Raw genomic sequence first — 27,532 nt, 5'->3', positions numbered from 1 at the left:
GCGCCGGCCACATACACAGAGGCTGGGTTCAAACCCAGCCAGGGCCAGCTAAACGATGACAACTGCAACAACAACAACAAAAAGTAGCCGGTCTTTGTGGCAGGCGCCTGGAGTCCCAGCTACTTGGGAGGCTGAGGCAAGAGAATTGCTTAAGCCCAAGAGTTTGAGGTTGCTGTGAACTGTTATGGCACAGCACTCTACGGAGGGTGAGATAGTGAGACTCTGTCTCAAAAAAAAAAAAAAAAAAACAGTGACCCTTTCTTGCCAAAGCCAAAAAATGAAACTGTATGGATGGATAGAAGGATGTGACAAGAAACCTTGCGAAGAAGTCAAGCTGGCCCGTAGTAAGAAGTGGAGCCAGCTGCTGAGGGCCCCCAAGAACCTAGGAATTAGTCTTTTTGTGTCCAGACTTGGCTCTTCTGTGTGCAACAGGTTGATCCTTCTCAGCTGGTTTTCTATGCCACTCAGGTCAAATGGGCAAGTAGCGGTTCCTGCCCATACTTTCCAAATTTTCATTATAAGTCCAACCGTGAGCAGAGGTAACAGCTCTCTCTCCTCCAATTCCAAATTTTCAGGAAAGGGACTCTAATTGCTCAGTTTGGATACAATCTCCACCCTGGACCATCTAACAAAGGATGGATCTCACAAGTGTAAACTTGTGGCCTCATCAGTCCCCCTACTGGCAGCATTAGCCCTTTACACTTCACCATCATGTAAGCCCTGTGAACTTTGTTTCTAAAATTCAGGGTTATCTTGCCATTCCTGCCTCTGTGTAAAGCCCTTCAGTGTCTTTCCAGTGTTTAAAGGATGAATCCCCACTCCTTACGTAGTAGGAGGTCTCCATCATCAAACCCTGACCGTCTTTCTTGGTCTTTCTCCATTGCCTCCCACACCTCAGTCATACCAGGTATTTTGCCCCTCGGTTCTTTTGCACATACTGATTCCCCTCCACCCCCAATTATTCTTCAAAGCTCTGTTCATATCACTTCTGTGAAGCCTGAGAATGCATGACACACTGTGACATTTATCTGCGTCCTTGGCTGACCAACAAGGCTGAGTCCTCGGGCACACGGTCTCTTCAGAGAGCATGGCACCTAGAGCGGTCTCTTACTGGTGGACTTTCAGTAACTGCTTGCTGAAGAACAGCTAGCTCTCATCCCTCTTTGGCTAGAAGCAGGAGACACAGGCTCCTGAAGAGCGGGAGGTGCCCGGGTTCCAAGTTTTGCCAAGGCTTAACCCTGAGCTACGCATGGGATGCTTTTTTTAAATATCGAAGCCTTGGCACCACCCAACCCCCGCATCTCGCCACCCAGTGTGATTGAGTCAGTCGCTCTCAAGGTGAGGTCTTAGATTTTTGTTGCTTTTTTATTTTTTTATTTCCTCACGAGGTTCTACGGGGGAGCCAGGGTTGACAATCGCTGCTTTGGGCGAAGCCGGAGCCCACATGCGCCTGCCTCCTGGGCCAGCAGGCGGGCGACCTCCGCTTCCCAGGGTTCCAGCGCCCTGAGGCCACACGCCACCCGGCATCCGCTGCAGGGGCGGGGCGCGGGCCGCAGAAGGCGGAGCCCAGACCGGAGCCTCGCCTCTCCCGAGGCGAAAAGCACTGCGCGTTATTCTGGCGGCTCCCAGCGCTGCGGGAGCGGCGGAACCGCCCGAGCGCCGCAGGCCCAGCGGACCGATTCAACACGCAGCCCGGAGGGGCGGCAGGAGGGCAACCCAGACCGCACCAACCGCGCCTCGCCGGCGGGGGCCGGACGTTACCAACCCGTCTGGAGAGGAGGGGGGCGCTGGCGTGGCCGGGCTGCGACGCGACCCTTGGAGGGCGCGAGACGCTGCCGGTGCCGGCGCCGCCGCTGCAGCCGGAGCGGAAGGACTAGACTGAGGCGAGAACGGAGGTAGGAGCGCCTCTCCGGAGGCCAGCGGGGTCCTGGAGATTCATTGCCCCCACGTTCTAAGTGATTCCTCAGAAGAAGACCCTATGTCTGCCCACCTGTCCGGCCCTCAGCGCCCCTGCCCTTCCCCGCAGCCCTCCCCTCCCTCAGCTCCACCCTCCCGCTCGGTTCTGACCCTGACTGACTTCATCCCCCTAGCCCTTCTCCTGACCGTTCAGCTCTACGGTCCGCGAGCCAAACACCAGCAGCACCAGCCATCCCCTTGAGCGGCTACCCCAGATCACCCCCAACCGTCTCCTCAAACCTACCCCCGCACCCGTCTCGCGCCCTGTAGTCATCGTTGTATCCACATCTCCTATGACAGCCCTGGGGCATCGTTGCCGCCCGGCTTTTGGGCCGGCGAATGCAGGGTCCTTGGCATAGCCGGTCCCCAGCCAAAATCTATCCCAAGTTATTGTCTGCTTTGTGCCGGTTCTCTCTCCCTCCCTCTCTCTCCCTCCCCCCCCCTTCTTCCTTTCCTTCCTTCTCTCCTCCTCTCTCCATCTCTCTCTCACTCCCCCTCACCCATCCCCTTCCATCCTCACTCTCACATATCCGATTTGGGAGATAAAACCTCTGGCTTGTTAGTTTGCCGGTCCCTAACAGTGCACTCACCGTGATCTTACTGCCCGACGCTGGCTGTGGACCTCCAGGCGAGGCCCTGGCGACACAGCGAACCGGTGCTAGAGGCAAGGACCGTATGCTATTCATCTTTGTATCCCTGGCCCGCAGCACAGTGCCTGGCCTATGATAGTACTCAGTAAATATCTGATGGGTGGATGATGAATGAATGAACGATCCCAATGCACGGGCTGTGAGGCAAAGTGATTTAGTGGGAAAGATGTCTTTAGTTACATATAAAAGGAGAAAAAAGGAAGAGCGTCTGGGGGATTACTTCTCTCTTTCAGTCTAGGAATATATTCAGTCTTTCTATCCATTCAGTTAATTCCATTTGCATGGGACCTCTATGTATCAGCTCTCTTCTGTTTATGTTCTGTTTACCAAAAAGAAAAAAGAAGGGGCTGTTGCAATTCTTAGTGGTTAGTGCCTGAGAGGCTACACACATAATCAAGAAGGAGCTTTGTCCCAGTGACTGCTCCTCTTAACTTGAAGACTAGCTGCTGTCTTTGGGAAAGAATTCTAGAGGCCAGCCACAGCCTTTAGCTGACTCAATGCAGCTGATTAGCTGATAACTTCAGGAGGGATTGCAAGAATGAAGTACCTTTACCTCCTGGATATCCCCTTCCTCTCAGGACTAGAGGGATAGACATTCCAGGCAGACCTAAAGTATAGTATAATAGAGATATCAAAGGCTCCTAAATGCCACTGTAGTATGATCAAGGCATAAGGACCATTTATTTCTCGTATCAAGAGGCAGGCAAGGATTACCACTATGTGAACAGTGTCCATAATAAACAAGAACACATCCTGAAACCTGTTCTTGTTGATTCCTAGGTAGATGACCTGAGCAGATTCAGTTTCCTGAGTGTAAAAACACGTTTGGAGACCTCAGTTTTGGCCCAGGTTCTGTGGGGAAGTAGGTGGTATTGCTGAAACAACGGCTGGAAAGCTGTAGGAGTTTATAAGCCAGGAAGTAGTTGCCTAACTACTTGTAGTTAGTAGTGGCATTTTAACAGGAGCTAAAATATTAGCAAATAAAAATAGTGATTGGTATTTCTTAGGAGGCTCCTTAGATATTAAGCAGTAGTATGGCTTAGGGAAAGGAAGAACATCTAACCTGTATCTTTGGTATTCTGTTACCTGTGTCCCTCTTTCTGGTAAATGGCTGGACATAGGGCACTTACCACCGTTGTTTCTTTTCTGCATTGAACCAGTTAACAATGTGATTTCCTCTAATTTCTATGTTGGTATTTAAGATGCATTTTGGGGGTTCTAGGGGGATTTTTGTTGTTTTTTGAGACAGAATCTCACTTTGTCACCCTTGGTAGCGTGCTGTGGCATTGTAGCTTACAGCAACCTCAAATTCTTGGGCTCAAGTGATCCTCCTGCTTCAGCCTCCTGAGTAGTTGGGACTATAGGTGCCCACCACAACACCTGGTTATTTATTTTTTTTAGAGAGTGGGAGTGGGTATCTCTCTAGCTCAGGCTGGTCTCGAACTCATGAGCTCAGGCAATCTGCCTGCCTCAGCCTCCCAGAATGCTGGGATTACAGGCATGAGCCACCACACGCGGCCTAGATGCATTTTTTAAGCCAACCCTGCCTTAACTGGTGGCTGGGTATGTCCTCACTCACCCATTTCTTGCTTTGATTTATACTTCTCTACTTTAGTTCTCTTACCCTCTGACACGTCTTTGTAGATTCCTGGATCATAAAAACCCAATGTGGGGAGTGGATCCTGAGTTAGATGGATTAGGTAATATCTTTTTTTTTTTTTTTATTGGTAACCAAAACATTTTTAATGGGTTTTTCTACTTTTTCCTGTCCAGGCTCTCTGTTAAGACCTCAGTAACACCCTGGATTATTTGATTTATTTTTTCCTGACACACATCAGAGTGTTGTCAAACAAAATACAGGATGCCCAGTTAAATTTGAATTTCGGATAAGCGACAGGGAGGCTTTTACTTTTACTTGCTAAATCTGGCAAGTTCGTGGTGAGGCTTATGTGTCCTATTTTCCTCTCTGGGTCTTGCCTTCAAATTTAGGACAATAACTCACCCATTTCGCCCTGTTACTCATACTCAATGACTGTGCACCTATTAAAAGTCACTTGACTGAAGAGATGGTTCACTGCATGTTAGGGGAAGTACAGGCTCTACAGAGAGGATCTGATTGGCTCCGCAGAGAGGATCTTATCTGATTGGATCTGATTGATCAATGTTGAGGTTACCCAGAAAAAAAAACACCCACTCAAACATTGGTATGTAATATTGTAATCCAATGAGTCCATTAATAAAATGAGCACATTATTTTCATTGGTCATATGTCAGCGTTGTTCTGAGAGGCTGTGTGGTAGGAATAGAGCACTGGGATTCTAACAACAACAACAACAAAAAAAAAAAACTCATAGCAGAACCTCTGTCGTATACCACATTTACTCTCTGTTATTATTGTGGTGAAATACATATAACAGACTTTACCATTTTAACCATTCTCAAGTGGCATTAAGTACGTTCACATTGTTACAACATCATCACCACCATCCATCTCCAGAACTTTTTTTCATTTTTCCAGACTAAAACTCTATACTCATTAAAAACTAACTCCTCATTTTCCTCTATCCTTACCACGTGGCAGCCACTGTTCTAATTTCTGTCTCTGTGAATTTGACTACTTTGGATACCTCAGATAAGTAGAATCTTAAGATATCTATTCCTTTGTGATTGGTTTACTTCACTAAGCATAATGTCTTTAAGGTTCATCCATATTGTAATTAGTATTAGAATGTCCCTCCTTTTTAAAGCTGAATAATATTCCATTGCATATGTATACAACATTCTGTCCATTTATCTGTTGATGGTCACTTGGATTGTTTCCATCTTTTGGCTTGTAAATAATGCTACTGTGAACATGAGTGTACAGTTATTGAGTCCCTGCTACCAATTCACTGGATTATATGGTAATTTTGTGTTTAATTTTTTTAGGAACCAGTATACAATTTTCCACAATGACTGCACCATTTTACATTTTTACCACCAATGCATGAAGGGTCCAGTTTTTCCACATCCTTGCCAGCACTTGTTTTTTTTGTGGCGGTTTTTTTGATAGTAATCACTCCAGTGGGTATGAAGTGATAACTCCATTGTAGTTTTAGTTTGCATTTTTCTATTGATACGAGCATGTTTTCTTGTGCTTATTGGCTTTTTGTGTATCTTCTTTGGGCAAATATCTATTCAAGTTTTTTGCCCATTTTTGAATTGAGGGTTCTTTTATTAGTGTTGAGTTCTAAGAGCTTTTTCTACATTTTGGACACTAATCTATTATCAGATAAGTGTTTTGCAAATATTTTTCCCCATTTCATGGATTGCCTTTTCACTTTATTGATAGTGTCCTTTGATGCACAAAAGTTTTTAAGTTTGATGAAGTCCAGTTTATCTAATTTTTTTGTTGTTGCCTGTGCTTTTGGTGTTATATTAAAGAATTATTGCTAAATTAAATGACAGGAAGCTTTTCCCCTAAGTTTTCTTTTAAGTTTTTAATAGTTTTAGTGCTTAACTTTAGTTTTTTTATACATTTATGTTAATTTTTATGTATAAGTGTCCAACTTCATTCTTTTCCATGTGGCTATCCAGTTTTCCTAGCACCATTTGTTGAAAAGACTGTTATTTCACCATTGGTGGATGTTGGCACCCTTGTGAAAAATCATTTGACCAGATATACAAAGGTTTATTTCTGGGCTCTCTGTTCTATTCCCTTGATCTATATGTCTGTCTTTATGCCAATACCATACTGTTTTGATTACTGTATCATTGCAGTAAGCTTAGAAAATCAAGAAGTGTTGGGCAGCACCTGTGGCTCAGTGAGTATGGGCACTAACCCCATATACCAATGGTAGCGGGTTCAAGCCCGGCCCCGGCCAAACTACAACAAAAAAAATAGCTGGGCATTGTGGTGGGCGCCTGTAGTCCCAGCTACTTGGGAGGCTGAGGCAGGAGAATCGCCTAAGCCCAGGAGCTGGAGGTTTCTGTGAGCTGTGACGCCACAGCACTCTACCAAGGGTGACAAAGTAAGACTCTGTCTCTAAAAAAAAAAAAAGAAAGAAAGAAAGAAAATCAAGAAGTTTTAAGTCCTCCAACTTTGTTTTTCTTTTTCTACAAATAATTTTTTTTGACTATTCAGAATTCCTTGAGATTCCATCTGAATTGTAGGATAGATTTTTCTACCTCTACAAAAAACATTGTTGGAATTTTGATAGGATTATATTGAATCTCTAGATCATTTTGGGTAGTATTGACACCTCTGACAATAGTAAGTCCTACAATCCATGAACATTAGGTGTCTTTCCATTTATTTAATTTCTTCCAGCAATGTGTTAAGTTATTAGTGTGCAAGTCTTTTACTTCTTTGGTTAAGTTTAATTCCCAGGTACTTTATTGTTTTTGATATTATAAAACATGGAATTGTTTTCTTAATTTCCTTTCAGATTATTCTGTTTTCATATTAGAAAACTGATTTGATGTGTTGATTTTGTGTTCTGCAATTTTGCCAAATTCGCTTATTACTTCTACCAGTTTTGTGTGTGTGTGTGTGTGTGTGTGTGTGTGAAATCTTTAAGATTTTTCTAATACTGGCTCATTTTGTCTTGGAACAGAGATAGTTTTACCTCTTCCCTTACAATTTGGTTGCCTTTTATCTCTTTTTCTTGCCTAATTGCTCAGGCTAAGACTTCCATAGCTGTTGGGCAGAAATGGCAAAAGCAAACCATATTTACTTTTAACACACAGTCCATATTGGGTTTGATGATTTGGTGTGCACGTTCTTAATAAATACTAAGAACAGGGCAGCGCCTGTGGCTCCGTGAGTGGGGCGCCGGCCCCATATGCCGAGGGTGGCGGGTTCAAACCCAGCCCTGGCTAAACTGCAACAAAAAAATAGCCGGGCGTTGTGGCTGGCGCCTGTAGTCCCAGCTGCCTGGGAGGCTGAGGCAAGAGAATCGCGTAAGCCCAAGAGCTGGAGGTTGCTGTGAGCTGTGTGACACCATGGCATTCTACCGAGGGCGGTACAGTGAGACTCTGTCTCTACCAAAAAAAAAATAAATAAATACTAAGAACAGTATTTTAGCCTAGTGTATTAAGCAGTGTTAAATAACTCTATTGAGTCATCAAGAAAAAGTTTAATTATAGCCTGCATACTTCAAATAAAAGTGTATATACATTTTAGAAAGAATTCTACCAAAACAAAAAAAAATTTTTTTTTTTTTTTTTTTTTTGAGACAGAGTCTCACTATGTCGCCCTCAGTAGAGTGCCGTGGCATCACAGCACACAGCAAACTCAAACTCTTGGGCTTAAGCAGTTCTCTTGCCTCAGCCTCCCAAGTAGCTGGGACTACAGGTGCCAGCCACAATGCCCAGCTATTTTTTTGTTGCAGTTGTCATTGTTGTTCAGCAGGCCTGGGCCAGGTTCGAACCCACTTGCCTCAGTGTGTGTGGCCGGCACCCTAACCACTGAGCAACCAGGCACTGAGCCCAATTTTTTTTTTTTTTTTTGCATTGTTTGGCTGGGGCTGGGTTTGAACCCGCCACTTCCAGTATATGGGGCCAGTGCCCTACTCCTTTGAGCAACAGGTGCCGCCCAAGTCCAAAATTTTTTAAAATTAATTTTGATACCTAAGAAAGAAAATGTCAGTTCCTTAAAATTCTTAATTTAATAAAATAGTCTTTTAGCTTCCTTAAGAAGATGAGATGGCAAGCTCTGAAATGTATGTTGTATTTTTGACTTCTTGTGTAAAGAAGAAGGGCAAGGACACTGGATTGATAACTGGGTGGAGAGAAAAACAGGGCCTTTCAACTTCTGGTTAGAACTTAGTTATCTTAGGATCCAAAGTCTATACTTAACTTGTTTATTTTAGGATCCAAAAATCTTTATTTGGATTTTATATTTAACTTGTTTGTCTGTCTTTATACTTTTATGCCTTCTTTCTTTTCCTGTAAAATTCTTTTAAAAAAGAAAATGCTCTCTTGTAATTAGTGTACTTAAAAGAAAATGGAAAGTTCTTTTTATCCATGTGCACACAGAAGAAAAAAGGAGAGCAAAGTACTCCTAAGGCAGCAAAGATAGGGTTTAAATGACCCCAAAGTAGAAAGCTAAAACCCCAGAGTAGAAAGCCGAAGACCTACTGCTGGTCTCATTCATCTTGGAATTGTTTCTCTTCCAAAATGTTCTTTTCTTATTATTTGAAAGTTGTTGTATTCTGTTTATTTAAAGATACAGCCACATTTTTTTTTTAAAGTTAGTATTCTGTTTATTTAAAGTCACAGACAAACAATTTTCTGAGAGTTCTGAATAGCCAGAGTTTTTCTGTAAAGTTAATGATTTCCTTTTAAATATCTCCCAAAGCAATAGGGACTTAATCATTTCTGTTTGATTTATCTATTATTGTATAACAAACCACCCCCAAAACTTAGTGGTTTAAAACAGTAATTGGTTATATCTTACAGTTTTGTGGGTTGGGTAGGTGGTTTTTTTGCAGTAGTAAGAACTAGTTCTAGGAATGTTTTGAATAGGAGCACTACTGGAATAAAATAAATCTCCCAAAGTGACTGCTTTGAAGGACATCTCTTATTTGTTGTTACAAGAGCTATTCTAGTTCTTGAAAATATTCTCTTTATATGTATAGCAATAGTTAACTTCTCAGATAGCGTAGTGTCTACTTCAGTTTATATAATGATTTATATAATGTTCTTTGCCTAATATCCAACACAGCACCCTGTAACCTTATTAGTTAGCTATCCCTAATAATAGTGGTTCTGAAAGCAAGACCACCAGCCTCCTTATGCACTTTTTACTCTTTTCTCACAACCAGGTGGAAAAAGACAGCTATGACTTTTTATTGGAGTGTGAAAATCTATAGTAGAAAATAGAGAATTTTGAACATTTTTTTTTTAAAGAGGGGCCCTTTGTTCAAGCATATTCAGCAGGAAGGGGATGCAAAAAGATAGAAGCTGAGCTGTTTTGGTTGAAGGCATGGAGTTGGGAGAAATAGAGTCTAATCTGTTTATCTCTCTCCTTTCCTCTGCATCCCCTCCACTTCCTTTTCTCAAACCCCTGAGGGAGCTTTATAAAGCACAGTTTGAAAGTCACTGGTACGGATATTTCTCTGAGTCTTGCCTACAAAATAGAAAGAGTTGAAGAGAAATGATTGGGTTTGGAATCCTATAATCATCTTTAATTGACCACCAACTAGTTGCCAACCATAGTTCAAGAGAAATAAAATATATATACTGCATATATACAATCCTCAAATGAACTATGTGAAATCCTGTGAACTGTGTGGAATGTGGAATGAATTGTAGATCCCTTTTATACCTTTATTCTAAGATTCTATGCTAGTTTTTCAACCTGTTCTAGTATAGAGTCAAGAAAATTTTTTCTAGCCATACTGTATAGTTTATAATATGAAAATAGTCTTCGTTTTTAGAATATTTAATAATAATGTTTATGCTTTTAAAAAATATACATTGAACATTGAGGGAGAGGCTTTGCACCTCTTGCTCCTTGAGTATTATTGGCCTCTTCATTTAATTTCTTCTAGACCTGTGCTTCTCTCACTTTAGGATACAAAAAAAAAAAAAGAAAACACCTGGATCACCCCTGAAATTCTGATTCAGTAAGTCCAGCATGGGTCCAAGTATTTACCTTTGCCTAATAAGTTCCCAGGTGAGGCTGATCCTGGTCCTCAGACCACACTTTGAGTAGCACTACTCTTAGGCCCAAACTCTATTGTCTCTCATGTAAGGACATTTTTTTTTCATTTAAGAAAAAATCTTGGGGCGGCACCTGTGGCTCAAGGAGTAGGGCGCCGGTCCCATATGCCGGAGGTGGTGGGTTCAAACCTAGCCCTGGCCAAAAAACAAAACAAAACAAAACAAAACAAAAAAATTTAAAGAAAAAATCTTGAATATCAGACCCAAGAATTGAAAGCCAAATGATGCTGCTAAGAATGTGAGTTGGGATACATCACACTGTATTTTCTTCCTTTAAACATTAGGATTATAAAGCTCTCACTCACTCAAGATCAAGGGATTGTAGAGAATAGTTCTAAGGAAATAATATTAGCTGCCCACACTTTAACCTAGAAAATGTTTAAACTTAAATGTCTTTTTCTAGAGAAAGATGAAATGAAGGGTATATTTCCCTTTGAAACTTAAAAAATCTCCTTTAAGCTGAGCACAGTGGCTCATACCTGTAATCCTCACACTTTGGGAGGCTGAGGTGGATGAATTGTCTGAGCTCAAGAGATTGAGACCAACCTGAACAAGAGCAAGACCCTGTCACTACAAAAAATAGAAAAACGAGGCAAGCATCATGGCAGGTGCCTAATAGTCTCAGTGTACTCAAGAGGCTGAAGCAAGAGGATTGCTCAAGCCTAAGATTTTGAGGTGACTATGAGCTGGCACTCTACCCAGGGCGACAGAATGAGACTCTGTCTGAAGAAAAAATTAAAATCTCCTTTATTGGTGGTGCCTGTTGCTCAGTAATCAGGGCACCAGCCCCATATACTGAAGGTGGCGGGTTTGAAGCTGGCCTCGGCCAAACTGCAACAGAAAAATAGCCGGGCGTTGTGGCGGGCACCTGGAGTCCCAGCTACTCAGGAGGCTGAGGCAAGAGAATCAGCTAAGCCCAAGAGCTGGAGGTTGCTGTGAGCTGTAACACCACGGCACTCAACCATGGGCGACAGAGTGAGACTCTGTCTCTAAAAAAAAAAAATCTCCTTTATTTTATTTCTGAATGTTCTGAAAAAAATGTTTTATGAATATAGATGAAATAGATGCTCACTGTGGAGAATCTAGAAAATAAAACCCATATAAAATGAAAACATCATTGGACCATTAGAGGCCAAATTTTTAGTAGCCAAGAATCAATAATCAATCTGTTTTTTTTAATAAGCCATACATTACTTAATATAGTTGAAATTGATGCTCACTGTGGAGAATCTAGAAAATAAAAACCCGTATAAAATGAAAACATCATTTGACCATTAGATGCCAAATTTTTAGTAGCCAAGAATCAGTAATAAATCTGTTTTTTGAATAAGTCATACATTACTTAACCCAAATGTTATACCTTTTTTTATAGTTTCTGACTTTTCTAATAAATTCTAAGATTAACAACTTTATGCAAAAATATTTATTCACATTTCTGATAATTTCCTGAGGATAGAATTCTATAGGTGGAGTTACTGAATTAAAGGATTTGACATTTTGGCTCAGCGCCTGTGGCTCTAGTGGCTAAGGTGCCAGCCACATGCACCTGAGCTGGCGGGTTCGAATCCAGCCCAGGCTGCCAAACAACAATGATGGCTGCAACCAAAAAATAGCCAGGCGTTGTGGCGGGCACCTATAGTCCCAGCTACTTGGGAGGCAGAGACAGGAGACTCGCTCGAGCCCAGGAGTTTGAGGTTGCTGTGAGCTGTGATCCACGGCACTCTACCCAGGGCAACAGCTTGAGGCTCTGTCTCAAAAAAAAAAAGGATTTGACATTTTAAAGACATAAGCTGTATATTCCTAGAATGATGATAAAGAGAAACCAGTGCAATAGGGTGTTTCAAACCCAAAAAGGAGTCTGTTCAGGATGTAGCAGGAGAATAGAAAGTTCTGGAAGGAAAATCTTCCCCCCAAAAAATAAAGTGGGGGGGACTGCATTTGACCATTTGTAAACTTATGTATCAGCAGAGATTTTTTAACATTTGGAAGGATTGTTACATTTCTGCTAAAGACTTTGGGAAGACTGAGGGACAAATATATAGAAAACTAAACAAACCAAAAGAGAGTCAAGTGTTAAAAGTCATATTGTGAATTATATAGTAATAATAAGGGATCACAAACTATCAAGTCATAGTAAACGTTGGATGTTAATTTAACCAGAAACTGTGAAGAAGGTGGATGTAACAATTCTGTCTTTGCCTTTTGTGTTAGGAAGTCAAAAGATGTTTAAAATCAAGAAATAATTAAATAAGCATATCAATTAGAAACATGGACATAAATGCCAGTTAAACAGCTAAAGGCCGGGTATTTCTGTTTTTCATCATAAACGTATAGTACTATTTGACTTTGTAACCATGTGCATATATTAATATGATAAAATAATAATTTAAAGATAGATTTCTTGACCCCATCTCACCGGCTGGTTTCTGTCCCATTTCTCTACTCTTCATTTTTTTTTTGTTTGTTTTTTTGAGACAGAGTTTCACTATGTCACCCTTGGTAGAGTGCTGTGGCATCATGGCTTACAGCAACCTCCAACTCTTGGGCTTAAGAGATTCTCAGCCTCTCAAGTAGCTGGGACTACAGACGTCTGCCACAGCACCCGGCTATTTTCTTGCTGCAGTTGTCATTGTTGTTTAGCTCGCCCCTGACCGGGCTTGAACCCACCAGCCTCGAACCCACCAGCCTCGGTGCATGTGGCTGGTGCTGTAACCATTGTGCTACAGGCGCTAAGCCCCATTTCTCTGTTCTTTTAACAGCTAGGCTTCACTGGCCACCCATGCTGTCTCCACCAAATTTTCTATTCACTCTTGAACCCTCTCTGTCTAACCTCTTTTCTTACCATACCGCTGAAATTGTTCAGATCAGGATCACCAAATGGATTCCAGGTTGTCACATATGAAGGACACTTTCAGCCACACTGGTGTTCTTTCAGTTTTCCTAAAATACCAACCATCTTTTTGTGTCAGGGCCTTTCATACATGCTGATCTCTCTACCTAGAATGTTGTTTCCTACTCTTCATCTGTTTAACTTCTTTTTAATTCACCTTTCAAGCCTCAGTTTAAGCATCATTTTGCTAGACAAGCCTTCTCTGACCCACAAAATCTTAAGCAGGTCCTCCTGATACCCTGTATTCTTTATTCACAGCATTTGCCACAGTTTATAATTATATTTTTATTGTTAGATTATTTATCTGCCTTCCTGAACTAGATTGTAAGCACTGGGAGGGCAGAGATAATGTCTGTTTTGTTTGCCACTGTATTCCTAGCAATAATTTCAATTCCAGGCCCATAGTAATCTGCCCACAGACTAAATTAATAGCCCTTGAAAAAAGGTGTCTATACTCTATCAGGGGTCACAAACTTTTTTAACAGGGGGCCAGTTCACTGTCCCTCAGACCGTTGGAGGGCCAGACTATAGTTTAAAAAAAAAAAACTATGAACAAATTCCTATATACACTGCACATATCTTATTTTGAAGTAAAAAAACAAAACGGGAACAAATACAATCACACCGCCTCATGTGGCCCGCAAGCCGCAGTTTGAGGACCCCTGCTAGATGCTGGTCGTAGGAATTAGAAGAGAGGATAAACCAGAGAGACTTTCCTAAAGCAGAAGCTATGGGACTAGGGATGGGAGGGAGTCACATGGTATACATGTCTGGAAATAATTAGATCTTTTAAGGAGAATCTCATGAGCCCACAAGTTTATGTGAAGGACTTGCTTTTACTGTGTTCTGGTGACAGTGAGCAGTTCAAGTACTCATGTGCCTGTTTATTCGGTGGGAAATTCTTAATTCACAAATAACTTGTAAATTTACTCTAACCTTTTTCCTATGGGTTGGAAAACATGGCTGGGAGTATTTCTTGGGACAGAATTGCTTTACTTTTCAATTTATAGGAGGACACAGAACAGAGCCATGAAGAAAGTTAAAAGTCCTCTCACTCCCTGCTCCTTGCTCTCTTCTCTCTCTTTCTCATCTCTTCCCCCCACACTCTTCCCCCTCTCAAAAAAAGAAAGAAAGAAAGAAAGACAGACAGACTAAAGAATTTGAGATAGTATGTCGAAAAGAAAATACTGGCTATGACTGTGACATGGTTCTCTATTTTAAATTGGTAAATTAAACAGTAGTACAGTCTCAAAAAAGGCAATCCAAGGGATTTGGATTCAGGAAAACAGGAGAGTCCTGAATTGCACTAATAGCTGTCATTTACTGAGCCCTCTCTAAATACCAGCCACTGTCCTAGATGTCTTACCTATCTTCTCTGTAACTCCTACCACCACCCTGTAAGAGATGTATTATTATACCCATTTTAAAATGAATAAAATAACTTGCCCTGTGCTACAGAATTAGACCTTAAGAGTAGAATTGTTGTCTCACTCCTGTAATCCTAACACTCTGGGAGACCAAGGCAGGAGGATTGCTTGAGGTCAGGAGTTTAAGACTGGCCCTAGGAAGAACAACACCCCATGTCTACAAAAAATAGAAAAACTTAGCCAGGCATAGTGGTATGCACCTGTAGCCCCAGCTACTGGGAGGATGAGGCAGAAAGATGGCTTGAGTTTAGAAGTTTGAGGTTGCTGCGAGTTATGATGATGCCACTATACTCTAGCCTAGGGTAACAAGAGACAGTGTCTCAAAAAGAAAAAAAAAAAAGAGTAATTGAAACTAACCTTTTTTTGGTTCTCTACATTGACCAGAAAGAAACAAAAATGAATGGCCTGAAGCTGGAAAGAACAAATCAAGGTTCTATTCTTCATTGTAATAGACAGTAGTTTGTTAGCCGAAGTGAATTCCTATCCTTAAATTAAAATATGTAATATAAAAATAGGTACTGAACTCCCACAGAGTGAATGGAAATAAAAGTGGAGTTCAACTAAAAGCCCATTATTGATAGATTCTAGTGTCTCTTCAAGGGCAAGAGTTTTCAGTTCAAAAAGATTTTTTTTGAGACAGAGTCTCACTATGTCACCCTCTGTAGAGTGCTGTCGCATCACGGCTCACAGCAACCTCAAACTCTTGGGCTTAAGCGATTCTCTTGTCTTAGCCTCCCAAGTAGCTGGAATTATAGGCGCCCGCCACAACGCCCTGATATTTTTTTGTTACCCTTGTCGTTGTTTAGCTGACCCAGGCTGGATTTGAACCCACCAGCTGGGTGTATGTGGCCGACGCCCTACCCACTGAGCTACAGTTGCCACCCTAACAGATTATTCTATTTTATTTATTTTTTTTTTATTTTTTTTTTTTTGAGACAGAATCTCACTCTCTCACCCTGGGTAGAGTTGCTGCAGTGTCATAGCTCACAGCAACCTCAAACTCTTGGACTTAAGAGATTCTCTTACCTTGCATTTGACCCTGCAGTCCCATTACTAGGAATCTACCCATAAGAACAAAAATCATTTTACCACAAAGACATTTGCACTAGAATGTTTATTGTGGCTAGTTCATAATAGCTAAGTCATGGAAGCAGCCTAAGTACTCATCAACCCATGAATGGATCAACAAACTGTGGTATATATACACCATGGAATATTAAGCAGCCATTAAAAAGATGGAGACTACATTTTTTACATTTACCTGGATGGAGTTGAAATACATTCTTCTTAGTAAAGTATTGCAAATATGGAAAAATAAATATCCAATGTACTCCATACAAATATGAAATCAATATATAAACAATTACTTGTTCATAAGAATAATAAAGCACTCTTATAATCCAGTTTGGGGGTAGAGGGAACTGAGAGCAGGGAGTTGGAGAGGAAGTTTGGCAGAAGGAGGGAGGGCATGAGGCAGGATCTCACCTAATGTGCACATTGTGAAGGGTGTATAACATGCCCCCTGGGTGAGGGGCTCTTCTACAAATGAAACTTTACCCTGTAAGTGAGAACAATGTAACCTAAATAGTGTACCCTCATGTTAATTTGAGTAAGTTTTAAAAAAAAGAGCAAGATCCTCTTGCCTCAGTCTCCCATGTAGCTGGGACTATAGACATCTGGCTAGTTTTTATGTTTTTAATATGTTTTGCTCAGACTGATCTCGAACTTCTGAACTCAGGCAGTCTACATACCTCAGACTCCTAAAATGCTAGGATTACAGGCATCAGCCAACTCCCCCAGCCAAACAGATATATGGTTGCCAATACAGTATAAATTGCACCCCGATTAATGAATATGCTAATTGGCCTCCCTAGACAAAGCTGGCTTTTATGATTTATCTGTCTTTCTTCTAAATGCAGCACATTTCAAAGGCCTACTTACTAGTTTGTATAGTCATAGTTATTTTTTTTGTTTAGTCTCCCCAGGTGAACTATAAGCTCCATGAAAACAGGCACCAGATCTGTTTTATTCACATATTATAGTGCCTGGCACTTCATAGGTGCTCAGTTAATATTTATTGACTAAGTCATTTAGTCCTTGGGCAAGACTTTCATGTTTAAGATTACCAGAACCACAAACAAATTCCTTTATACATTTGCCTAACACAGGAAAGGAAACCCTTACAGAGACCCCTGTTGGTGTGCTTCTGGGCTGGGCTGTTAGATTCCCCAGATCCTGCCTCCTTTGGGTGGGGCCACTAAGGTTTGATGCCAAATAGGCTGTGTTTTTGGCAACAGAGCTTGTTGTCCTTATTGTGAAATTGACTATTAATGGATCCTGATTATTTGGTGTCCCCGGGTGAACTTGGTGGGGTTGCAGCTGGCAATGGGAGCATAGAGTTAATACTTTCTCTGCTATAACTTCCCTGCCTCTATCCAGAGATGACTCCAATATAGGTAGACCAAGCAGGAAATTCCAGGCCCTTTTCCTGAAACTCTAAATAACCCAAGGAGTTTCTCCAGAAGTAGTTCAGAAATGTTCCCATGGAGGAGAGCTGGGTCTTACATAACTTTGTAGACTACCCTTTTTAGGAAAAACAAAATTGTTTCACAGCAAGTGCTGGACTTTTTGAGACACATCCTGCATTCTTTCCTAGCTGCTCAGCAGCCCTTATTGGAAGCCGCTAACAGGACAGAGTTGAAGACTGGTGAGGTTAAGGGGAGAGGTGGGAAGAAAGAGGGAGGAAGGATGTCTGGCATTTGGGCTGGGACGTGCTGTTCTGGTTCCTTTGCTGTGACTCCCACTACAGCGGTTCTCAGCCTGTGGGTCTCAACCCATAGGAACCCAAGGGCCGCAGCATTAGGAAGGTTGAGAACCACTGCATTAGCAATACAGTGCTGGGTGTGAAGGGAATCCTGAAAGAGTTGTCCCTAGGCTGCTTCCCTTGCACATCCCAGAGGCCAGCTGCTATATTCCCTCTATCCTCTTCAGCACTCCTCACCCCAACAAGGACTAGAACAAAATGTGTCTAAATCTGTAATGAGCCAAATTCTGCTCTGGAGAAAGAAATTTTTCCGGTTTAATTTGATGAAGATTTACTTCCTCCTTAGTTCAGTTCAGTAAACATTTTAAGAATCTGCCATGCTCCAGGCTTTAGGCTAGGTTAAGTGACTACAAAGAAGAACAACTTAGCATTCAACCAAGGAGGAAAGTGAAAATGTATATAAATAGTTATAATGTACTTCCTTGCTTTATAGTCCTTACTACTTTATGTAATTCACCTCTATAAGGTAGTATCATGTTTATGTCCACCTGTGAATTGATGTGCTAATTTAAGAAAAACAAAAATACAAGAAAATCTCTCTTCAGGTGTGACCGTTATTTTACTAATTTTTTATGAAAAGGTCAGGCATAAGTTTTAATATTCTCATCTTAATTGTTTTTATTTCCATAATTTTCAAAAGCTAATAAAATACACACTTTAGAATTTTGAATGTAATTTGAATCTTTTTTTGAGACAGAGCTTCAAGCTGTCGCCCTGGGAAGAGTGCTGGCATCACAGCTCACAGCAACCTCCAACTCCTGGGTTTAAGCGATTCTCTTGCCTCAGCCTCCCTAGTAGCTGGGACTACAGGCACCCAACACAACGACTGGCTATTTTTTTTTTTTTTTTTGGTTGTAGTTGTTATTGTTGTTTGGCAGGCCCTGGTTGGGTTCGAACCTGCCAGCTCTGATGTATGTGGCTGGCGCCTTAGCTGTTTGAGCTACACACGCCAAGCTATAATTTGAATCTTTTACAATAACATTTATCTTTCTGGTGGTGGCTCACACCTGTAATCTTAGCACTCTGGGAGGCCAAGGCAGATGGATTGCTTGAGCTCAGGAGTTTGAGACCAGCCTGAGCAAGAGCAAAACCCTGTCTCTACTAAAAATAGAAAAATGATCTGGGCATCATGGCAGGTGCCTGTAGTCCCAGCTACTCGGTAGGCTGAGGCAGAAGGATTGCTTGAGCCCAAGAGTTTGAGGTTGCTGTGAGCTATGATGATGTAATAGCACTCTATCCAGGGTGACAGAGTAAGAATCTGTCTAAAACAAAAACAAAACATTTATCTTTCTCAAAGAATTTATAATTTTGCCTAGGTCATGCCTGTAGCTTTTGCTTCTTTGAAATAAACTATTGGGGGCGGCGCCTGTGGCTCAGTCTGTAAGGCGCCGGCCCCATATACCGAGGGTGGCGGGTTCAAACCCGGCCCTGGCTGAATTGCAACCAAAAATATAGCCGGGCATTGTGGCGGGCGCTTGTAGTCCCAGCTACTCGGGAGACTGAGGCAAGAGAATCACTTAAGCCCAGGAGTTGGGGGTTGCTGTGAGCTGTGTGAGGCCACGGCACTCTACCCAGGGCCATAAAGTGAGACTCTGTCTCTACAAAAAAAAAAAAAAGAAAGAAAGAAGCTATTGGGCATTCCTTAGGCATTCAATAAATACTTGTCCCAGTAAAGGTATCTGTCCTCTCTGAGGCAGTAAGTGGTACTCCCTTAAGTTTCCTGTGTTGATGGGGAGCACAAGCCTCAAGCTTTCAAAACTGTGAGGATCCCAGATGGCTCAAAAGAGTCCATAAGCCCATTTTTTGCCAGAAAACTCAGAACACAGATAAGCAAAATGAAGAAAATGTGTGTGGGTTTTTGTTTTTTTTTTTTTGGAGACAGTTTCACTTTGATGCCTTCATAGAGTACTTGGCATCATAGCTCACAGCAACCTCAAACTCTTGGGCTTAAGTGATTCTCTTGCCTCAGCCTCCCAAGTAGCTGGGAATACAGGCACCCGGCTATTTTTAGAGACAGGGTCTTGCTCTTGCTCAGGCTAGTCTCAAACTCATGAGCTCAACCAATCCACCTGCCTCCGCCTACCAGAGTGCTAGGATTACAGGCATAAACCACCATGCCTGGCTGTATGTGAGGTTTTTTTTAAATAAAAATGAGATCACACCATGAGTTGTAATTTTTAAATTGCTTTATTAAAAAAAAAAAGAACACCTGTGTCATGAACATAGTTTCATCTTGGCAATTATTCTAATATAACTTTTTTTATTGTTTCATAGAATATTTCATTACATGAATTCATCATAATTTACTTAACCAAAATATTAATGAGAAAACATTTAGAATATTAAAACAAAATTTTATAAATATTTCATCAATGGATATCCATGTATGTATATGACACTGTTTTTTAAGATATTTCTTTTAAATATGTTTCATAGACGTAAACTAAAGAGTATGTTCATTTCAAATTTTGGGACATTTTTCATGGCTGCATCTTGAAAATTTCATTAATTTGGGCGGCGCCTGTGGCTCAGTCGGTAAGGCGCCGGCCCCATATACCGAGGGTGACGGGTTCAAACCCGGCCCCGGCCAAACTGCAACCAAAAAATAGCCGGGCGTTGTGGTGGGCACCTGTAGTCCCAGCTACTCGGGAGTCTGAGGCAAGAGAATCGCTTAAGCCCAGGAGTTGGAAGTTGCTGTGAGCTGTGTGAGGCCACGGCACTCTACCCAGGGCCATAAAGTGAGACCCTGTCTCTACAAAAAAAAAAAAAAGAAAAAGAAAATTTCATTAATTTATTGAAAAATATTACCCTATTATGTATGCCAGACACTGCTAGCTACTGAGTGTATAACAATAAATAATGATAGGCAGAGTTCCAGCCCATGAAGCTTGCTGTCTTGTGTTAGGAGCTGAATAAACAATTATAAAACACAACACAGAGAAATACAAGCACACAACTAGAGCACATAATGTTGTCTGGGAAGAGCCATTGAATTTATAATATTTTAGCTGAAAATATCAAGGATGATTAGAAGTTAAAAAGACAAATGGAAGGCATTATTCCATTCAGTACAGAGGGGATAATATAACTGTAGGGCAAAAGATAAGATTGAAGAGGTGTATTATAGAGAACAGAGTATACCTTTAAGGAGTCTGGATTTTATGGAAAGCCTTTGAAGGGTTTTTAAGCAAGAGGATGGTATAAATAGACTTCATTTTCAAAGGATGACTAGAGAAGGAGGTTGATGTAGGAATTTGGACAAGTGATAAATATAGGCTGGTCTTTGATAGCAATAGGAAAGAAGAAAGGTGAATAGAATCAATAAGACTTGGTAATGGGATGTGGTAGGATATATAAAACAGAAATATGAGTAACAAACCAAAACTGGTGACTTAAATAAGATGAGTGTTTGTTTCTCTCACAAAAACAACAAAAAATCCAGAGATATGGTAGCTTCGCAGTTATTAGAGACCCAAATACCTTCTGGGTTTTCGCTGATTTCCCTAGGCCATCTTTATGGTCCAAGATGGCTTACTATAGCTCTTGTCATCACACCTACCTTCCTGACAGCAGGATGGAGGAATGGAGGAAGAAGGATACACCTTGTTCATCATAAAAAGACTACCTAGAAGTCCCACACAACAGTTCTCCCATAACTGAATCAAATGGCCACTCCTACCTGCAAGGAAGGTAGAAATGTAGAATTTCCACTGGGCAGCAATGGAATATCAGGGTTTTATTAATTTGAAAGAGAAAAGGAGAATGGATATTTGATTACCAACTAACCGTCTGGGATCTGGGAAAGAGGGGAACTAATTCAATTCAGCCAAATTGTTTACAAAATAATAGATTAGATAAGGATATACATATACCACTGTTGGAAAGAGACTTATTTGGCCTCTAGGCAAAGATATAACTTTAAAATCCTGTTTTATTGTAAAGAATAAATATATGTTAGCTCAGTACCCTAGCTTTAAGTATGAATATAGCTGTATGGATTTGACCTGTGAATCACTACCACATGAAATTGTCATGTTTGTGATTTTAAGTGCCTTGTCATTCATTAATATTCAGGCTATATAGAAAGGGCATAACAACAGGTTGCTGCTACTGAGAACAAAGCCTTAGCAGGACCCAAATTAAAGCTTTTGCTTATTCAAAGAACATGAGCTGGCTGGGCATCACAGGTGTAATCCTAGCATAGCGTTTGGGGGGCAGGGGGATTACTTGAGCTCAGAAGCTGAGACCAGCCTAAGCAAGAGTGAGACCCTGCCTCTACAAAAACAGAAAAATGAGCTGGGCATTATGGCAGGCACCTGTAGTCCCAGCTACTTGGAAGGCTGAGACAGGAGGATCTCTTGAGCCCAGGGGTTTGAGGTTGCTATGAGATAGGCTGAGATGCCACAGCACTCTAGCCTGGGCAACAGAGTGAGACTCTGTCTCAAAAGAGAAAAGAAAAAAAAAGAACAAGGGCTATGGAATGAGTCAAACAAAAGTTAAAAACCCAGCTTGCCTACTTCCTAGCTGTGTGATCTTGGATAAAGTGAATTTCTGCAAGAGTCTGAGTTTCCTCCACTGCAAAATAGAAATAATAATATCTACTATGCATGGTTATTGTGAAGATTAGAAGAGCACTTAAGACAAACATCTAGTAAGCAACAAAGTAGATAATAATAGCTAATACTATTATAAGTATTACACTTTGTTTTTTTGTTTGTTTGTTTTTCAGACAGAGTGTCACTATGTCACCCTCGGTAGAGTGCCGTGCTCACAACATCCTCAAATTCCTGGGCTTAAGCGATTCTCTTGCCTCAGCCTCCCAATTTGCTGGGACTACAGGCACCTGCCACAAACCCCAGCTATTTTTTTCTTTGTTGCAGTTATCATTGTTGTTTAGCTGGCCCAGGCCAGGTTCAAACCCACTAGCCTGGTTGTATATGGCTGGCACCCTACCCATTGAGCCACAGGCACCACCCATCTAGGGTGTTTTTGTATGGCCCACAAAATAAGAATAGTTTTTAAAGGTTTGGTTTTTTTTTTTAAAAAAAGTATATCATACATTTCAAAATTGCTAAAAGTATAGATTCTAAATGATCTCACCAGGCGGAACACAGTAGCTCATGCCTGTAATCCTGTCATTCTGGGAGGCTGAGGCAGGAGGATTGCTTGAGCCGTCCGAGCTCAAGTCCCGTCTGAGCAAGAATGAGACCCCATCTCTACTAAAAGTAAAAAAAAATAAATAGCTGGGTGTCATAGCCAGTGTCTGAAGTCCCAGCTACTTAGAAGGCTTGGTTGAGCCACCAAGAGGTTCAGTTGAACCCAAGAGGTTGAGGTTGCTATGAGCTTGGCTTAGGCCACAGCACTCTTTTGAGACTATCTCAAAAAACAAAAAAAAAATCGTCACCATAAAAAATAAGTTTGTAGGCTTGATGCCTGTGGCTCAAGGAGCTAAGGCGCCAGCCACATACACCTGAGCTGGCTGGTTCAAATCCAGCCCAGGCCACCCAAACAACAATGACAGCTGCAACCAAAAAATAGCCGGGCATTGTGGCAGGCACCTGTAGTCCCAGCTACTTGGGAGGCCGAGGCAGGAGAATCACTTGAGCCCAGGAGTTGGAGGTTTCTGTGAGCTGTAATGCCACGGCACTCTACCCAGGGGACAGCTTGAGGCTCTGTCTCAAAAAGAAAGAAGTTTGTGGATGTGTTTATTAGCTTAATTTAATTATTCTGCGTTGTGTGCATAAACATCACTTAACATCCTAACATCACTTTGTGCCCCATAAATCTATACAATTATAAATTGTCAAACTACAAGAAAGTTTTAAAAAGAATAGATGACAGAACTACGTGGTCTACAAAACCTAAATATGTACTGTCCTGCTCTTTATTAGAAAGAGTTTGCTGATCCCTGATCCAGGGGTCTCTCTGAAAGGAGGTGAGACTGTAGGAGGTTTGAACATCTGTTTTGCATCTGTACTTTACATAGTCAGAGAAAGAGGTATGAGTTTCAATAAAGAACAGATTTCTGTTTCTCCTTCAAGAGTTCTGGAGACCTGGCAAACAAACCCCATGCTAAGGGACTGCTGGGCTAGAAAAGGGGAAGGCTTGTGCTGAGTTTAGAATACAGTACTGCCTTTGTTCTGAGCAATGGAATACATCCTTTTTTAACATTGCTTTTTCAGGCCTCTGAAGCTAGGACCAGTAAGTCCTGCTGTTGAATACTGTGTCCGTGGGAGACAGGCCTCAGGTCAGTGTCCCGGGCCCAGGCAGGAGAGAATTAAGTTTGTGATTCCTAGACAGACAAGGCAGGGGGAGTGGAAGTATGTTTCTGCTTGCATATTGCTACCTTCCTTATTACACATTAGTGGATATTAATACCTGATGTGTAGGTAAGCAGATTCCTAACTATTTCACCTACTCCTTGAACCAGAGGTGAGGATTTTAGACCTGAAAGAAGTGCATGGCACCTCTGGTACTAAGAAGAGGGAAAACCCAAGGGAAAGAACACTGGAGTACTCTACCTGTATGCATGGATAACAAGTATATTTCTGAAATATTTTAGTCCAAAGGCTTTATAGCATTTACCTTTCCTGTTACTATGCTTTTTATTTTTCAGATATTTTTGCTGCCACAACACCAAAAGGTAGACACAATTAGCCCCCTTTCCCAATGGTAAACCTAGACATTTGAGAGCACAGGTGCCATGCTCCAGACCCAGCAAGTCAGGGAAAAAGCCAAGAATAAAAGCAGTCTTCTTTGGCTTGGGCATCCTGCCACAGTCCTAGGCATGAGTAGCTTCCAGATGGAGCTATGATGAAACTCCTTTATCACTAGTGATCAAATCTGGTTGTTTCTGGGGCTGCCATTGTTGTTCTGATGACCAAATGGGTAAGCCTTGAATGACAGGGGAAAAAATGTATTAGATAAGTCATTCACCAGCCTGACTCCTGCTAGCACCCTGGCTCCTTAAGGTGTTGGCATGCTGTGTCACTGATGAGGGGTTATGAGTTAGTCACAGGCAGGAAGATGATGGAGTCACTGTTTCTATGCACTTGGCTGTTTTCTTTGCACTTCAGCATTCCTACCTGGTGTGTGGTACATTTTTATCATTCCACCACAGTCTGCTGTGCACATAGCCCTTTAGTAGGCCAGTCTACATTTATTTACATCAGCTGTCAGCTCCCTCACACTCCTGTCTGCCTGATGGATCAAATAGAAATTTGTGTCAAAAGCTGCCTTTCAGGGAGATGTGTGTAGTATCCACAGAGTTCCAGATACTGTGGTCAAAGTGTGAGGTCTCTAGAACCCCAGTCTTTAGGCAATAGGATAAAGAAGCTTTCAGGAAAGATTATCTGGACATTGGCTTCTGGCCCAATGAGGGCTAATTGCTTGGTGTTTCTATCCTACTGTGTCATGTCTAGGACTGGAGCTCCAATGACACAAATTTTCAAGGAATTTGATGTACCCCTTAAAAACCATGCAAATCAATTGAAGACCAGCCTAATCCCTCCATTGTCTCAAATTCCTTTAGAAACCAGGCTTTTTCTTTTTTTTTTTTTTTTCCAGTTTTTTGGCCAAGGCTGAGTTTGAACCCACCACCTCCAGCCAATGGGGCTGGCACCCTATTGCTTTGAGCCACAGGCGCTGCCTTTTCCTTTTTCTTTACAATGTCGGCACTCACTGTATTAGTCTGGGACTTGTGACAGACAAGGCTGAACTTCTGGTTAGTTGAGTGGCAGTTTTTCCTTAATTTTATTAAAGATCATTTCAATGCACCCAATTTGTTGTGTATATGTATGTGTTCCCTGTTCAAAACAACGGTGCCTACTTGACTCATTGAGAATGCTGTGAAGTCCACCTAGTTCCAGAGATTTGATGCTAGACACTCAACATATGAAAGAAAGTTCTGTTTGTTCTTCCCCTTCCCTGTCCCTGGTAATGCTGAACTGTTCAATAAGGCCTACTTCCTCCAGAATCTAACTTAGCAACCTGGAGAAGACTGAGGCCACTCTTACAGCAGGAAGCTGCCCTAGATTTGGGCAGTAACCAGTAGAACTTGATACTGACACCAGACTATAAAAATAAACACCTCCTACAGTTCTGTCTTAATCCATTGGCATCAGAGTTGCTATTATTAACCCATAGGCCTCACAGGCAGCTGTGATGGGCAGACAACAGCCTGGACAGACCTATCCTGCCAACTTGGGATCACACTCTTTCTCTCCTTCACCTACTGGGATCTAATCTGGGTGATCTGGGGCCCCAGGAGAAGCACCATCAGTCTGAGAGCATGCCTTATACCAGGTAACACTAGAGATGGATTAGTGTCTTTGTTTTAGGAGAACCTTGAAGCTGCCAGGGCCAACCTAGCTATCTAAAGTCTCTTGGGCATAGGACAACTGATTCAGTCCTAGGGCTGGCTAGAGAAAAGAAGAACATGACTCTCTGTTTCCTTTGGCTCTTTTTGCCTGCCACTTCTCTAGATCTAGAACCTTTAGGTTTCCAGGGAAATTGGAAAAGGAGAAAAGAACGGACTCCTTTGGTCATCTTTCAATAATAAGTGACATATTACTGAGCATTTACCTTATGTCAGGTACTTTATATACAGTATCTTATTTAATTTTACCTAAAGCCTTTGAGAGAAAATATCATGACCGTTTTACAAATGAGGAAGCTGACATTTAGTGAGGTGGAGTGACTTCCCAGAGTTCCACAACTGGCAAATTGGAACACAGCCCTGTCTTAACACCAAAATCCATGCTCTGAATCATTATAGAACATAGATTCCAAACTACGTTAAGACTCACCCAGACTCCAGCACCTGCTTTTTAATTTTTCTGTTTAAACAAAATTTTATTTATTTATTTGCAGTTTTTGGCTGGGGCCAGGTTTGAACCCGCCACCTCTGGTATATGGGGCCAGCGCCCTACTCCTTTGAGCCACAGGCGCCACCCCTATTTATAGACAGAGTCTCACTATGTTGCCCTTGGTAGAGTGCTGTGACATCACAGCTCACAGCAACCTCAAACTCTTGGACTTAAGCGATTCTCTTCCCTCAGCTTCCCAAGTAGCAGGGACTACAGGTGCCCACCACAATGCCCGGCTACTTATTTTTTTGGTTGCAGTTGTCATTGTTTAGCAGGCCCGGGCTAGGCTCAAACCCTCCAGCTTCAGTGTATGTGGCTGGCACACTACTCACTGAGTTAGGCGCTGAGCCTAAACAAAATTTTAAAAATTATAATTGCTTTAGACTCATAACTAAAACAAATAGTTACTAGTGTGCAGAAATGGTTTTTGCTGCCACCTGCTAGTGAGACAGACCCCTCTGCTGAGAACATGGCCAGGTCATGCTGAGGGAAGGGTATAATTGTACTTGAATGAAAGGATTCCTTAAAGAGCAACTAGGCTTTCCTCCCCTCTTTCTCCTACCTCTCCCACTCTGGCCTCACTACTGGCTTATGTAATTCAATCTAGATTCTTCTTATAGCCTACTTTACTGTGCATATGTGGGCTTTTATTTACAGCTTTGGACAGATTGATTGGATAGCAGCTTACCCGCTTGCATATTTCAGTCCACTGCTTGAGAGGAGGAAGAGCAGAAAACACTTTGGCTCCAGGAGCCAGAAGAAACAGCCATAGAATAAGCAAGGGTTTGACTGCACTGAACAGTCCAGGAACAGCATAGGGGCCTTTCTTGTTCCAAATAACTTGTTCCTGCAAATACATATTGGAGAGCTGTCCTCCAAGCAAAGCAGCCATGCTGGGGCTTTCAGCATCCACCCTGGGACACTGTGTTTGGTCTTGGTAGTTTTGCTGCTCACCTACATCTGGCATTGGGAGGCTTTATGCTGTGGGCCTCCTTCACTGCTGCACTTTCCATCCGTTCATCTGAAGAATGCAGTCTGTCAAGGTAGGAGCTAAATCTTACCTAATTTCCTATATCCCTCCTCTCTCCCCCTATTTATAGCCTTAAAAAATAGGATTCATAGAGGGTGGCACCTGTGGCTCAGTGAGTAGGACGCCAGCTCCATATACCGAGGGTAGTGGGTTCAAACCCAGCCCTGGCCAAACTGCAACA

The 27,532-nt window shown here is 41.9% G+C and overlaps 2 protein-coding genes across 4 annotated transcripts in view; both read left to right on the top strand.

Moving 5' to 3' along the window:
• LOC128596405 (phospholipid-transporting ATPase FetA-like) overlaps positions 1-2,315 on the top strand; it is a 197,627-nt gene extending 195,312 nt beyond the window's left edge. Inside the window, exons 29-31 of the mRNA XM_053606048.1 lie at positions 433-539; positions 1,389-1,895; positions 2,111-2,315. Of these exons, the coding sequence (XP_053462023.1) occupies positions 433-539; positions 1,389-1,895; positions 2,111-2,315 (819 nt within the window). The remainder of the gene's footprint in view (positions 1-432; positions 540-1,388; positions 1,896-2,110) is intronic.
• The window catches only part of RUSC2 (RUN and SH3 domain containing 2), a 76,872-nt gene continuing 50,824 nt past the window's right edge, over positions 1,485-27,532 (top strand). The window contains exon 1 of one of the 3 annotated variants that reach the window (XM_053569322.1): positions 1,485-1,895. The gene's annotated coding sequence lies outside the window, so the exon portion shown is untranslated. The remainder of the gene's footprint in view (positions 1,896-27,532) is intronic. The other 2 variants (XM_053569312.1, XM_053569338.1) reach the window with 2 other exon arrangements.

Source organism: Nycticebus coucang, chromosome 2, assembly GCF_027406575.1.
Source record: "Nycticebus coucang isolate mNycCou1 chromosome 2, mNycCou1.pri, whole genome shotgun sequence".
NCBI classification, from domain to species: Eukaryota; Metazoa; Chordata; class Mammalia; order Primates; family Lorisidae; genus Nycticebus; species Nycticebus coucang.
Note: the sequence above shows the minus strand (reverse complement) of the source record. Positions and strands in the feature narration are given on the sequence as shown.